General features: G+C 39.0%; 1 protein-coding gene across 3 annotated transcripts in view; it reads left to right on the top strand.

Moving 5' to 3' along the window:
• The window catches only part of kif21b (kinesin family member 21B), a 163,362-nt gene that overhangs the window by 107,979 nt on the left and 39,072 nt on the right, over positions 1-16,311 (top strand). For all 3 annotated transcript variants that reach the window (XR_010020103.1, XR_010020102.1, XM_063065499.1), the window contains exons 15-22: positions 2,075-2,274; positions 3,736-3,843; positions 4,865-4,933; positions 6,764-6,993; positions 8,488-8,638; positions 11,556-11,747; positions 15,139-15,240; positions 15,740-15,902. Coding sequence is in view for 1 of the 3 variants with exons in the window: in XM_063065499.1 (XP_062921569.1) it covers positions 2,075-2,274; positions 3,736-3,843; positions 4,865-4,933; positions 6,764-6,993; positions 8,488-8,638; positions 11,556-11,747; positions 15,139-15,240; positions 15,740-15,902 (1,215 nt within the window). In the remaining 2 variants the exon portion in view is untranslated. The remainder of the gene's footprint in view (positions 1-2,074; positions 2,275-3,735; positions 3,844-4,864; positions 4,934-6,763; positions 6,994-8,487; positions 8,639-11,555; positions 11,748-15,138; positions 15,241-15,739; positions 15,903-16,311) is intronic.

The following is a 16,311-nucleotide window of genomic DNA, read 5'->3' as shown; positions in this document are numbered from 1 at the left end:
TGCTCTTGGTTGTTATCAGTTACAGGATAATTATTGGAAAATATTTTAAGGGACAGGATTTATGCTTACTTGGAAAGACAAAGACTAATTAGTGGCTTTATGCAGGAGAAATTGTGTCACATAAATTTGATTTGTTTTGAGGAGGTAATTTAAGAAAATTAATGAAGTGGTATATGTGGTTTACATGGACTTTAGTGAGGCTAGGTAGGCTGGTCCAGATGGTTAGGGCACATGAGATCCAAGGTGTGCTGGTGAACCAGATCAAATATTGGCTTGGTTATTGGAGGCAAAGGGTAGAGGTTGAAGTGTGTTTTTCTGTCTGGAAATACATAATCAGTAGTATACTGCTGGGACTTGTTATTTGATATTAAGTATGTATGTGGTGAAAACATAGTTGGTTCAAAAGTTTGCTGATATCACAAAAATTAGTTGAGTAGTAGAGAAGAAGGTTGTGAGAAGGTGAAAGGGATGTAGATTCGTTGGAATATTGGATGGGGTGGTGATTGTTGGAATTTAATGCAGACAAATGTGAAGTAATGCATTTTGGGGTGTCGAAAACTAACCGGACAGATACAATCAATTGCAGGGACCCCAGAGAATCGATGTACAAGGGGATTTTGGAGTGCAGTACATAGCTATCTGAAAATGAGACAGGTAGTGAAGATGGCATTTGTAGTATTATGCTGCAGTTGTGCAAAATATTTGGCAGGCCAAATTGAGAATATTATTCATCAGAACAGAGTAGAGCAATATGGGCCAAATGTGGACATGGGATTAGCATAGATAGACATCACAGTCAGCAATACTTAATATCACTTTGGTGCCTTTCCACAATCTACAAGGCACATCAGGAGTGTGGTGGAGTACCCGGATCTTCTGCAGAAGAGTGGAGCTCCAATAATACTCAAGGACCTCAACACCATTGAGGACAACACAACCTTTTGACTTGCACCCATCCACCCCTCTGAATATAAATTCTCTATGCTTGCAGATTACTGTAGATTTGTTTGTGTGCTATTTACCAAATGGACTGTCATAACTCATCCAGGCAACACCAACACCATAAGAAATTATAAAAATCAAAAATGTTTGAAACACCGGACAGGTCAACCAATAACAGTGGAGAATGAAACAGAGTTCATCTTTGAAAACAGCTGAAAAGACTCAGACCTGAAATGCTAACTCTGTTTCTCCATCCCTTGCAAGACCATGGATCTGCGCCTGGAAAGTCTTCACTCTCCAGGGCGCAGGCCTGGGCAAGGTTGTATGAAAGACCAGCAGTTGCCCATGCTGCAAGTCTCCCCTCTCCACGACACTGATGTTGTCCAAGGGAAGGGCATTAGGATCCACGTAGCTTGGCACCAGTGTCGTCGCAGAGCATTGTGTGATTAAGTACCTTGCTCAAAGACACCACACGCTGCCTTGGCTGGGGTTCGAACTCACAACCTTCAGATCGCTAGTTGAACGCCTTAACCACTTGGCTACGTGCCCACACTTCTCCACCCCTAGGTAGTGACTAACTTGAGCGTCTACAACATTTTCTGGATTATTTTTATCTCCCAGAACTGTGATTTCTACTGCTAAGAAAGACAACAACTTTGGGATAATGTCACCACCTGCAGGTTCTCCTTCAAGTCTCGCACCATCCTGATTGAGAAATTTATTCATATTGCTCAATCATTGTTAGATCTGAAGGGTGGTACTCCCTACTTAACAATTTTCTGTGTGTACCTTCTCCAGAAGGATTACAGCAGTTCATACTTTAGCTTCCTACCACTATTTCCTGGACAATTATTAATGAGTAATAACTGTTGATCTTAAGCAGCACACCCTTTTCCTGACTAATGAATTAACGGGAAAGGATTTGATGAGAGTTAAGACATAGGTTGCAGAATTTTGGATGCCTTTAAATTTATGGAGTGTTGATCTAGTGAGACCAGGTAGGAGAGTATGCAAAGTAGCCTAAATTATCATAACAACATGACTGTGCACCCTGGTGCTATGCCAATATTCCACATACAGGTGGCACTTTAACTTGGAAAATAATAAAATTATATTTATGATTTTGGTTCAGGTTCTATGGAATGCAACACGGAAGAAAGAGCTAGCAAAATTAAAGCAGACTATGAGAAAAAGCTTAAGGAAATGAATCGAGAGCTCCAGAAACTTCAGATGGCACAGAAAGAACATGCACGTCTGCTTAAAAATCAAACTCGCTATGAACGAGAGTTGAGGAAGTTGCAGAGTGAAGTGGCTGAAATGAGAAAAACCAAGGTAACTTATTCTTTTGCATCATTTTGTCCTTTTGTTCTTGTAGACATGGAATACGTTGTAGCTGATATTATAGAATCGGAATCAGGTTTATCGTCATGAAATTTGTTGTTTTGTGGCAGTAGTACAGTGCAGGCATAAGAAATTGGTAAACAGCAGCAAAATAAGCTCCTTTCCTCCCTCACACTCACCCATTCACAGAGAGGTCTCCAGTCCCAAGACAGGCACTTCCATGCCTCTAGCCAGTTCACATTCACACAGTTTTCAGGCCTCTGACTTCCCCAGTGTACTTCCAGAACCAGGGCTCTAGCCATTGGACCTCAACTTCAGACTCACTGATTTCAATCTTTGACCATTGGGCTTCAATCTTTGATATTGACCCTAGGAATCACTGATGACAGGACCCCTGAATGCCAGGCCTTGAATTCAAGACTCACTGACTCGCCAACCTAGGGGATCATGAGTCCTCATCCCTCCTGTCTGCACAGACCTCCAATCCCGGACTCTCAGACCCGAGGGGACTCACTGACCTGGGTGGGGGGTTGGGAGGGGTCACCAGTCGTCATCCTCGCTGTCTTCATCCATGGCGCATGCCAACCTGACGTCTGTCCACGGCGATCACTGGCCTTCGACCATGGAGCACTCAAACCTGGATTCCTGACTTCACCATCTAACTTGTTGTTATGACTTTGCACCTTATTGTTTATCTGCACTACATATTTTCTGGAAACATTACTTTATTCTGCATTGTTATTGTTTTACCTTTTTCTATCTCAATGCACTGTGTAACAGTCTGAAGAATATGCAAGAGAAGCTTTTCACTGCATATCAGTACATATGACAATATTAAACCATTTCTAATTCTCCTATATCTGTCCTGGTCTCTCTGTAAATACATACTTTGTGATAGAGCTGTATCAAAAAGGTTGCTGCTTCTCATGTGAATTAGAATGGAAGTGCAAAAGCATTGCCTCCATGCATTAAGGTGATGTCTTTTCATTTGTTGCTGTAGTCATGTACTTGGTTGAATGTTGTCTGAGTTCCAGGTCAGGCAAACTTAATATTCTTCCAGAGACCATCAATTATTGTTGTTTGCTGTAACTTATACTTTTTGTACATATGATGTCACATAACTTCGTGTCCTGTCATGTACACTGAATAATCAGTATATGCAATGAATTGAATGTTTGGGAGATCTTTCTTCTGCATTCTTTTTACAAGTTTGTTTGTGTACTTACTTATTTAGAGATACAGCACCATAACAGGCACTTAGGGCCAACGAGCCCTTGCCACACAATTACACCAATGAGACCAATTAACCTTCTAATCCGTACATCTTTGGAATGTTGGGAGAATCCGGAGCACCCAGAGAAAACCCACACCGTGGGATTAAGCAGTTGTGGAAAACCTATTCCCCCACACCCAATGACTAGTTTTGTTTTCTCCTGGAATTTTCTTTTGTAGGTAACTCTCATGAAGCAGATGAGAGAAGATCAGCAACGAATGAGGATGATTGAAAGTAAAAGGAACCGTGAAATTGCACAACTGAAAAAGGAGCAGAGGAGGCAAGAAGTAAGTACTGGGGAAACGAGAGAACATGATCATAAGTAGGCATGAATTCTGGCAACAAAATTGATGACCAACAACATACAGTGGATTCCAGCTAATTGGGACACATAGGGTCCAGTACAATTTGGCCCAATTAAGCGGCTGTCTCAATTAGCCGAAATTTCAAAAAGATATTAAAGAAGACAAACTACCATTTAACTGAGTAACGAATTATGCATTAAAAGAAATACAAAAAAATTAGAACACGATCAATGCTACTATGTTACTATACAACTGTGTATTAACTCCTAATAGTCCATCCACTATATGCTGCCACATTCTCCTGATTGACAGTAAATGAACAAAATCAGCACCGACACCTAATGCACATAACAGACTGTCTTCATACAATGCTATCAGTGACTGCATCCTCCAAATTTTCATTCTTATTGTAACATTCAAGACAATCGTCGATATTTTCAAATTCTTTGTAGTTCCCAACTTGTTGAAGTAATGAAATCCTTTCCTTTTCACTCCCAGCTGTTTCTGGCATCTCCAAGCCTGAATGCTTGAAACTGAGTGAGCAAGACGGTTCTGAATTGTCTTAATGCTTATTTCTTGCCAACTATCAGTGACAAAAATCACTGCTTTTTGAACACAAACACACGCAACTGACGCTATTTAAGACCTGTTCACTCTAAGCACGGTGTAGTGTCTAACGGCCACACAAATGCACATCTAACACTAGTTGTCTAATGACCACACAAACAGGCATCTAACGCTAGTTAGAAACTATTTGACAACAGTCTCCGGCCCCAATTAAGTGGCATAGTATGCCAAATAAACAAAGGAAATCCTGCTATTTTCTTGATGAGCTTTTGTTCATTAAGAGTTGTCCCAAAGAAGCAGCTGCCCCAATTAATCATGGCCCAATTAACTGGAATCCACTAACAATGTAAGATTAAGGAAAGCCTGTTTATTAGTTATATATTCTGCCTTTATGGCCATTGGATATAAAGCTGTTGTTAATTTTTTTTTCTTTCAGTACCAAATTCGGGCTTTAGAGTCTCAGAAACGACAACAGGAACTTGTTCTACGCAGAAAAACACAAGAGGTTTGGAAATTGCCATTAATAATCCAAATTGAACATAATTAATTATGAACTTAAATTGAATGTGCTTTAGGAGAGTTTATTTTGTTCTATAATAATCTTGCTCTATCTGTTTCTTGCATTGTACAATATGGGTAAAATTATACAATAATTGTGCAATAGACTTATTTTTTATTTATCTTGGAGAAGGCTGCAACTTAGTTATAGCCAGACATTGGAAATATGGAAAGTTGATGGCTAGCTGCAATGGGGAATTAGAGATTGCAATGGCAGTTAAATTGACATACATCAACCTTATTCTGTGTCTGTGCTCTATCAGTACTCAATAAGTTGTTGAACAGAGAGGCTGACTGTACATATATACAAACAAACGAAACAATGTTTCTCCAGACCACAGTGCACCCACACAATATATTAAACACAACAAATAAACCAAAATATTATACTATAAATACATTAATAAAATATAATTGAAAATGCATGTAGTAAAGCACAGCACAGGTAAACAGCTTGCTGTCCTAGTGATGAGACCTCGGTGGTGGCAGGGTATTCATTAGTCTCACAGCCTGAGGGAAGAAGTTGTTACCCAGTCTGGTAGTCCTAGTCCTGATGCTTCTGTATCTCCTTCAGATGGTAGTGGGTCAAAGAGATTGTGGTTGGGTGTTAGGGATCCTCAACAATATTTTGGAACGTTCGTCTGCAACACTCCCAGTAAATGTCACAAATGGGGGGAGGGGGAGGGAGACCCCAATGGTCCTCTTGGCAGTTTTTACTGTCCTCTGTAGGGTCTTGCAGCTTTCATACCACACAATGATGTAAAGATGCAATGACACAATAGAATTCAATATTGATATATAGCCACTCACCCAAAATGCTGGAGAAAATCAGCAGGCCACACAGCATCTATGGAAAAGAGTAAGCAATGGATGTTTCAGGCGGAGACCATTCATCAAGACTGGAGAAAAAAGATGAGAAGTCCGAGTAAGAAAGTTGGGGGGTGGGGGCAGTGAGGAAGAAATACCAAATAGTGGACGATATGTGAAAGTGGAAGGGAGGGATGAAGTAAAGAGCTGGGAAGTCGATTGGTGAAAGAGATAAAGGGCTGGAGAAAGGGGGAATCTGATAGGAGAGGACTGAAGGCCGTGGAAGAAAGGGAAGGGGGAGGAGCAGCAGAGGGAGGTGATGGGCAGATAAGGAGATAAGGTGAGAGAGAAATGGGAATGGGGAATGGTGAGGGGGGGCACTATCAGAAGTTCAAAAAATTGATGTTCCTGTCATCAGGTTGGAGGCCATATAATATATATGTGTGTGAATATAAATAAAGTATACTGTACCCATAAAAATACAATTTTAATGATAATTCTTCATATCTGGGAGTTTTTAAATCTAGTATGTCAGAAGTGAAGCACTTTGATCTTTTCATCAAACTTCAGTTCTTAGTAAAGTCGAGGAGATGTCTTATTTCAAGGCATAGCGGAAAATTGTGAAGATAGGAAGGAAATCTTTTACTCATTGCTCAATCTTTTGAGGACAACTAAATAAATTATAGAACAGCATGTAACATTATTCCAGAGCATTTGTTCCTGAGGGTAATACTCCTGGTACACTGTTTTTGTGTCAGAGCTAAAAAAAATGAAAAATCATGAAGACACAGAGTGCAAGTGAACTGTGATTATTTTACCTGCGGGTAAATAGTGAAATTGTTTTGAGTGGCGAAATGTTTTTTGAAGGAAAAATATGTGAAGGAGGCAGCAATGAAGAAAGGAATCTTGACCCTAAAAGCAAGTTCTTTCATCGGTTATTATTCTAAGCTCTTTTTTTTCCCATGGTTAGGTCAGTGCTCTTCGAAGGTTAGCCAAACCCATGTCCAACCGAGTTGCTGGTCGTGTAAGTCGGAAGCAAAATATATTGGATTCAGGTATGGAGCTTTCAGCCAGTACTACATCTTCGGAGCCAGAGTCCCACTCCAAGTCAGTGTCCAACATTGTTAAGCAGTGGAACAAGAAGTTAAATGCAGCTTGGAATGAAACTGTTTCTGCAGTGAATGGAACCAGAACTGTGAGGCAAGTATGGAAGTAACAGGCAATCTTTAAAGTTGAACAATAATCCATCATTAATGAACTCCAGTCAGAGAAAGAAATGGAGGTGATGAGTTCTGTAAACTACCACAGTGGCTTGTGGAAAAAACATCCAGCAGAAGAGGTTAGGGTAAATCTGTCAGCACTAAAAATTTGACTTATTGAAAGCTTTTGCTATGATCAGAAAAGGTACAACATAGAAACAAAGTATTTTCCCCCAAATTAAACCTGGCAGTTAATGTAAAAAGTTCTGACAATTCTTTTGGCTTTGCATTGCATCAGAGGGCTAAATAGATAAATTCAGTTGTTAAAAATGGCGTTAGAACTTCTAATGGGTTGAACACCTCAGAGACTGCAGCAGTTCAAGAAGGCAGCTCATCACCACCTTCTCAAGGGCAACCAGGGATGGGCAATAAATCCTGGCTTAGCTGGTGACGTGGGCACGTGGCCAAGTGGTTAAGGCATTTGACTAGCGATCTGAAGGTCGTGAGTCCGAGCCCCAGCCGAGGCAGCGTGTTGTGTCCTTGAGCAAGGCACTTAACATACAGTGCTCTGCAAAGACACTGGTGCCAAGCTGTATGGGTCCTAATGCCCTTCCCTTGGACAACATCGGTGTCGTAGGAGACTTGCAGCATGGGCAACTGCCAGTCTTCCATACAACCTTGCCCAGGCCTGCGCCTTGGAGAGTGAAGACTTTCCAGGCGCAGGTCCATGGTCTCGCAAGACTAACTGATGCCTTAAGCTGGTGACACCCACATCTCGTAAATGAATAAATGAATAAAAAATATTTTTAATAATTTTCTATCTTTTCTGATGAAAGCTCCATTACTCAATTGAGCAGAGGCTGTTGATAAAAAGCTGTGTAGTTGTTAAAAAAGCAGTGAAGAGAGAATGAGTAGATGTGGTCCATTTTTTGGGAAGCCATCTGCCAATACTGCTGCTTATTTGGTCTCCTACTGTTTTCAGTGGTCGCTGAAGGAATTTTAATGTCACTGCTATTTTGCTTCCAGGCTTTGTTTTATTCATGTAAGTACATCAGAAATTAATGTGTATCTTTACACTGACCTAAGCATGCATAACATAAGCCAGTATCAATAACATGATATGAAACCAGCATCACTATCATGATAATATTTAACAAAATAATACGATAGATACTGTACAGTATATAATACCATGATATAAAGCCAATACATTTTGCCGTAAAGAAATATACTGTACATGCAAGAAAAGAAATTGCTTGGAGGAGACAGGGACTCAAATCACGTTCACTCTCACCGTCCATTAAGCAATATGCAAATCTAGCTTCCCAGCGTTGTGTATTATATGGTTTGCTACTTGTTTAAAATGTATTTCATGAAATCAAATTACTTTTTTTGGGGTCCCCTCTCCCACAACTCAATGAATAATGCAAATTCACTGCATCTCTTTCACCAAGTCTTTTTGTTAAAATGTGTTGTTTTGTTTTTAATTCCACAGAAAAAACAAATACCCGAAAAAGGGAGTTGGTGAGAACTTTTCTAAAACAGCGCGGCTAAAATGGCAGGCACTGGAAAGCAGGATAAGTGATATTGTGATGCAGAGGATGACTATATCCAACTTGGAAGCAGATATGAATCGCCTTCTAGGGGTATTCACTTTGGTTTATTAACATAAGCGTGTAGAGTTAAAGGTTATTTTCCACATGTATCTAATCCATACTGAAGAATTCACTGCTGGATCTAGGGTGTAATGTTTTTGCCAAAATAAAGTCAAAATTCACACCATTGTTGTATAAGAGGTGAGGACAGATCCTTGACAACTTAAGGAAATCTTCAAGTAATTTTCCTGGCTATGAAGTGCCATTAACTTAGCTTTAAAATAAAAACAGCATTCTCTGTCAACAGCATTGAAAAGCATAAGAGTTGCTCTTTTTACCCGATATACCTGAAGTAGGTAAAAACTGTCACTGATTCAAAATGACTTTGGACCCATTTATTCAGTTAATTTAGCTGTAAGAGATTCTGTGCATTAAGCATTAACCACTGCCAATTAATATCTGACAGTAAAAATTAACCATTGTGAGTGTGGAATCTTATTTCTTGTTAGAGATTTAAACAATGATTATTTTTAGTTGAATATATTTGATATTGTTTTTCCTCTATAATCCTGTCTTTTATTCACCCTTAGTTACTTTAAATTCCATCCCTGATTTGGAATTCAATTTAGCCAGCTTACAGTAGCTTCAGTCTTTGCACTGTTTGTTCTTGAATTCCTAAATTCATTTAGTTAAATAAATACTTGATACAAGTTGTTATCTTGGGTCCTGGATGTACAGTTACCCTTACCATCCTGTTATCAAATGCCATTTGCAACTTGGGGCATAAGAGATTGCAATTCAGCTCGAAGAATGAATTTAACAATTTACCATGAAGATTTTTTTTCATATTATAATGGAAGTTCTGTAAAGTGATACCTAAAAGCAATCAGTACTTTAGGCTGTTGGAATGAAATACTTGAAGTCCTGGTTGTTTAAATACAAAATAAACTACCAAGTCAATTTTTTTTGGAGACGTTGCAACATTTTCAGTGGAATCTTTGATAGCCTGGTGCAATGTCATTCCTTTACTTCTAAAATTAATCAATTGGTATAATGGAACAATTATACTCCAGTTGTAATCACGGCCAGAGTAAATTCATGAAGACAATTTTCTGATGAAACCCAGAATAGTCTGTTTTAAGCCTTGCCTTCATAGTAGCTTTGAGGATATTTTGCCCAAGAAATTGACAATGACTTAACAAGAAAAGTGGGGGACTTAATTTCTTACTTACTGAGGAGTGTTCTCCCACATTTCTTCAACTTCGTTTTGCCTTACTGCATCTTGGAACAAGGCATAAAAAGCACATTGAAATTGGAAGTTTGCCCAGTACTGTATTTGTCAATGTGGAGCAGAAAGTGAGTTTGAAGATCTGGCGGGAGAGGAGGATGTTGGGAATTACAGAATGCAGCACTGCGAGGGAGGTGTGGGTCTGATGGCAGAGGAGGATTGCCAGGGGCAGGATGTAGCATGGATGCAGACACATCCAGCCCTGAGACACTAAGCAAGGTAATTTGATTCCAAACAATTGGTTTATTGATCATTACAAAATATCTCTCTGGTGCTGCCCACTCCATCCCCTCTCCCGTCCCCTTTTCTCAACCATGACTCCCCTCTCCTTGCCCCCTTTGCACTCTCAGTCCACAATAGAAACCCGTATCAGAATAGATTTATCATCTCTCAAATATGTTGTGAATTTTTTTAGTTTTTGCGGCAGCAGTACAGTACAATACATAAAATTATTATTCTACTGTGCAAAGTCTTACACAGCCTAGCTAGTATATGTGCTTAAGATGTTGACACACATGTGGAAGTTTTGGAACCATTAGTTTTGGCAGAAAATATTGAAATAATTTTGTGAAGAATATTTGTTAAACCCTCTCGAAATCAGTGAGAATTTAAACAATGGTACAACATGCTATATTAAACCTGTTTAAGAAAAACCTACCCACATAAATATTTACAGTTTAAATCCATTTTAACAAAAATATTTTAATGAATTGCAATGATGATGCATCATTTTGCTTAATATTCATCAAAAGCTATTACGTTTAAATAGTTCCTTGAACTAGCTGCTCAACACCTCCTTGTTTTTAACAGTTTCTAAGTTGACATCTTGGTATTGTAGTGATATGTACGCATATTGAACTTGTGCCTAGGAAAAGTTCAGAGGATCATTCCTTTGACATTGTGTTCTACTGCTTGTCTTTGATTACTACCATGATTTCATTTAGTTCCGCATGGAATAAGCAGCAGCAATACCTTTCTTATTCTCTTTGTAACTAGTTCAGGGCAATCCATTTACATGCTTAGACCAGGCATTGGATCAGTAGGTCAGTAAAGAAGTAAACGAGTTGAATTACAAGAGTTATCCTACAGAATTGAACAATATTTCTTGCGCAGTTGGAGAATTAAGGGTTTTGGGGAAAGGCAGGTAGGTGGAGATGAGTCCATGGCCAGATCAGCCATGATCTTATTGAATGGTGGAACAGGCTCAACGGGCCAGATGGCCTATTCTTGCTCTTATATCTTAGGTTCTTATGTAATAATGTTGTCATACACCCCTCCTGCGAAAGACTGGGTGTGCCAGACTTACAAAGATGTGAGATTGGGAAGGGAGAGATGTTCTCTTATGTTTTAAAGCAGTCAATGGCAATTGATTTCAGTGCTGTGATAATGGGATACATGTTCTGTTGCACATATACTGGTTTGCTGTGGCAAGTGTATATCTGTATCAGCGCAGTACAACATAGTTATGTATACCAAGATAAGCAACAGCCTAGACAATCTTTGATCTTGTAACTGATATGATCTCCTTATGTTTCCAATCACCGTTTACCTGATCTTTAACAAATGGTTGCTAGAGGTGAGGACACAGTCCAACATGAGCTTCAACTGGGATTTCCTCATCATCTATTAAAACTTTTGAAAACCAGTAATAATCAGGCAATTTATATCATTTATTTACAGAAACGAGAGGAACTTATTGGTCTACAGGAAATGCTACACGGGAAAAGGGAACGGATTCAAAATGAAAATCCAGACGATGGGTCTATCCAGGAAATAAATGAGGAGCTCGAGACTTTGAATGCAAATATTGATTATATTAATGACAACATTTCTGAATGCCAGGCTACCATAATGCAGATCGAAGAAACCAAGGTACTTAGACATAGTCAATCTGCAGCCATTTGGCACTTGAAGTGTGTAGGTATTGAAAATAAGTAAAGATAAATGATGAATAGCTTTAAACAAGGAGTGGGAGGGAGGGGGTGTAATGGCACATGCGAGAGTGTGTGTGTGTGCATAGGATGATCTGCAGTGAAATGAGAACAGCAGACAAGACCTCTGTGATAGAGGAAGGAAGTATAAAATGAATTTGTCCACAAAGGCTAAAATCATTGGGTTGACTGGGATAACATGAGATCAAAATGGTAATATACAACATTGGCTTGGATCATACTGGATCCCACCTATTGCCTGGACTTACTGCCAGGAGATCATGCCCACAGCCTATCGTTGCCAGTCTCGGAGGGGTGATTGAGCTAAATACCCACAACTGAGAGATGCCCGCAAGCATAGAGAGACAAGCAAAACTCGAACTGCACATCGCTGTGCTGCCAGAATACCTTATTAACCTCTACCAGTGCACTACAGACCACCTTTTGCATGATCATCGGCCTGCCCTTGATTGTGTTTATTTTTGCACAGTTTCTTTTCCTACACTATATGGTATAAGTTATGTTCTGCTTGTTACATAAACCTATGTGCCTGTGATGCTGCTTCAAGCACATTTTTCTTTGTACTTGTACCTCTTTGTTCTTGTGCACGTGACATTAAACTGGATTGATTTGAAAGAGACATTTTAAAGCTAATGAAGTGAATGCAAATAATTTTTAAAACTTTTTAAAAAATCAGTAAAATTAAAAGCTGACGTATCAACAATAATTAGAATTCTCAAAATAGAATAGAACATTTTAAGCAGTTATTGCACTTGCTTTTCTCTATAGGGTCTGTGACCCCTTTCAAATGAGTGAGGGTATTATCTTCCCTAGGGAGCTGATGTGAAGTGCACCTGGTCTGCTCTCCATCATATCAGTAGTTCAATGGTGAAACCACCAGTAGAGTGGGAGGTCACATATGCCACAAGTTCAAAACAAACTGAGGGGTGAACAACCAGCCATTCCCTTCCGAACCACCAGTTACACCTGATTCTAACTTGATTCAGCCTGGTGGTTCGTTTAGTGAGATGCTAGAGGGAGGTTGTAGGAAGAGGAGTGCAACAAATTGAGAAGTTAAAAAACAGGTTAACATTACAAGAGAAGTCTGATCTGGCAGTAACCTGGTTGAACCCCAGTGTAACTGTTTGAAAAGCATACAGTATATTAAAACAGTCGACGTGAAGTGAAATTAAGTCAGTTGAATAGCCTGTACTAAATTAAAACTTGAAACTTAACCTGGTTAAATTTAAACAACAGGAATTCTGCAGATGCTGGAAATTCAAGCAACATACATCAAAGTTGCTGGTTAAATTTGGTATTATTGCAAGTAAGTCTATTAAAAGCAGCTGATGACAGTTTTACTTTTTCCTGGGATAGGTTTAGGGAAAGTGGAGAATGGGAAGGCTTTTGGTTCCAAGGGAGAAATTAATCTCGGTATTTAAAGCTCGTTTTGCACTAGCTGTGTTCACTTGATAGAGTGGAGTATTAAAGAATGTTCATTACAACCAGAAAATATGAAAGAACATTAACTTTAATGAGGCCAGGAGTATCCATGAGTGGCCAGCAGCTAAGACCGGTGGAACTCCCAAAGAAACCATTCATTGTAGTACTGGTGGGAAACTCCTGAATTTTAAACTAGGCCCTGGAAACTGACAAATAGCCCATTCAGTGCTTTAGAATTCACTGACGTCCCAAAAAAATTAATGGTCTCTGAAAGAAGCAAATAAGTACTTGTATTTGTGTGGCCTCAACATCTAAAGATCTTTATAATGAGAGAACAATTTGTAGTATGTTGCCTCTGTTGTAATGTTAGAAATTCAGTAGACAGTTTAGGCACTGTAACATCCAATAAAATGTCGAAGAAATTCATATCCATTTTAAAAGTTATTTATTTCTTTATTCTTTACACGGATTAGGCCCTTCTGGCTCTTTGAATTGTGCTGCCCAGCAACCCCCCCATTTAACTGTAGCTTAATCACAGGACAACTTATAATGACCAAATAACCTACCAACCGGTATGTGTTTGGACTGTGGGAGAAAAACCCATGTGGTCACAGGAAGAACGTACAAACTCCTTACAGGCAGTGGCGGTTTTGCATTAGGTGTGCTAACTTGATCGTGTTAAGTAGTAAAGAAAGTGTTAAGTTTTAAAGACTGCTCCTAACAAACATGGAACACGTAAAAGAACAATAACCTTAATGAGATGAGTAGTATGCATGGACGACCAGCAGTTAAAGAACAATTGAACATATGTAAATGTCCAAAAAAAAGTATTTTTTAGAGGCAATAGAGAAATAAATATTGGCAGGATGTCAGAAAGAATTCCGCTGTTTCATGTTGAATAGTTTTTTTTGTCATATGTTCAATGGCTCATTAGACTATTATTATTGGCTTCAGTTCATCTATATAAACCAAAATCATTAAAAGCCTTATGATGAATTTAGAAATACACACACAGGGTTACTCAGCAGGTCAGGCAGCATCTATAGAATTCCTCTTTGGCCAAATAGAATGGGAGTGTCACTGATTAATGGAAAATAATTAGTCATGTAACCACTGTAGGTTCACGCACATCAACTGTTAACACTGAGCTAGACGGAGTCAAAAATGTTTTGGATTTTCCTGAAAATGTGACTTTGGTCTCACTTATTACTTAACTGTGTCTCTGTGGTCAATTGTGCATCCAATAGTAATCACAACCTTTTGTGGGTTAGTGTGGTTGACAAAATTACTGAAAGGAAATTGTAAAGCATGCTCACTGTAAAGGTTTAAAGATGCGTCTTTTTGAGTTTCAAGGTCTGGCACAGAAATTCCCCTAAAAAGGGGAAGACAGTTTGAAAAATGGATGTAAAGGATGAAAAACATGAATTAATGTATAATTAATGATTCTCAGTCAGTTTTAGTGTTCTGAGGTACTTTCACCAGTTACTGTCTCTTTTAGGGTGACAGGGTGGAGATACATCTCTACCAAAGGAGGTGTAAGGCTCTCCTTCCCTCTGCTTGCCTGCAGGTCACCCTTGGATAAGGTGTAGCACCTGCTTAGCCCCTCAGGAGGGGTCATATGAAGCCATGGGAGCAGATGGTGCATATCACAGTCCTGGTTATGCGACTGCTGACATCAGGTAGACAATCTCTGAAGAGTATTGATAATGGCTGGGGTCACCCATCTTGCAAGGATACTGCCCAGAAGAAGGCAATGGCAAACCCCTTCAGAAGAAAAATTTTCCAAAAACAGTCACGGTTATGGAAAAACCATGATCGCCCATGTCATACGATGTGCCACACACCAAACAAATGAGACACTTTTATAATTTTCTTGATGTGTTTTGCAGGATGAAATTAATTCAACGGACACGTCTGTTGTAATAAGTTCGTGTTCCCTGGCTGAAGCGCGCCACCTGCTGGATCACTTTCTTAAAATGTCAATTGACAAGGTGCGTTTGTTCTCTGTGCCCTTGTGGTGAATAGTCGTCAGTTAGCTGCAAGGTCATCGGAAAACATAAATATTTGCATTGTAAACAGCTTTAATGTCTCCTGTAAAAGTGACACCTGGCATTAGCCAGCATCTTCTGATGTACTGTATCTGGATAGCTGTTTCTTTTGACTGTGCTCTGGGAATATTATGTTTTTGAGGTAAAGTACTTAAAGCAGCATTGCATCCTTTAGTTCTCAAACAGCAAAGTGATGGAAAAGTGAAAATGCTTTTGCATTAGTTATAAGCCTGTGAAAGGTGCAAGCATGTTGAGCCCACAATCTCCTTGCTCAGGAACACACCTATGTGCATGCTGGCTAAAGATCAAAGAGTGTTTGATCTATATTATATGTGGAGTGAAGTACCCTACTAATACATAAAGGGTTAATTGACATCCAACTTGTTATCGATGTTCGCTATGTGACGGTGAATTTGAGCTACTCGATTATTTTCATTCCCAGGGGATGCAAGTGGCTCAGAAAGAGGCTCAGATTAAGTTGCTGGAAGGTCGATTAAAACAAGCAGATGTGACTGACTCTGTTCCATCTCAGCTGATTAACATGTTAAGGGAAAAAGCTGAATCTATTCCTGAACTACAGACATTGCTTCAAAGTGTTTCACAAGGTAGTCTGCTCTCTGTTCTGTTTTACCTTTTCTCCTCAATATCATAAGGATTGTATAATTTGTAATGAAATATTTATTAAAAGCCTAAAAACTATAAGATTTGCAGATCAGCATCAATTAATCCATGTTTTCACAACAACTAGGTTTAATTTTTCATAGTGACTGTTAGAATTAGAAAAGATATTTCAAATGTTACAGCAACAATACATTGAACAATGAATTTTACTCATTAAATGTCAGAAATATTTGTTTTCAATTTAAAATGGGCATATCAGAGGAAAATCTGATTTACTGCACTGAGTTATTATAGAAATGGCTTGTATATTGGATATTCCCCAAGAATTACAGTATAATTTCAAATGTAATTATTAACATGCAATGTTTAAGGTGTGGTAACTTCAACAAAAAA

This window comes from Mobula hypostoma, chromosome 13 (assembly GCF_963921235.1).
Source record: "Mobula hypostoma chromosome 13, sMobHyp1.1, whole genome shotgun sequence".
Lineage (NCBI taxonomy): Eukaryota > Metazoa > Chordata > Chondrichthyes > Myliobatiformes > Myliobatidae > Mobula > Mobula hypostoma.
Note: the sequence above shows the minus strand (reverse complement) of the source record. Positions and strands in the feature narration are given on the sequence as shown.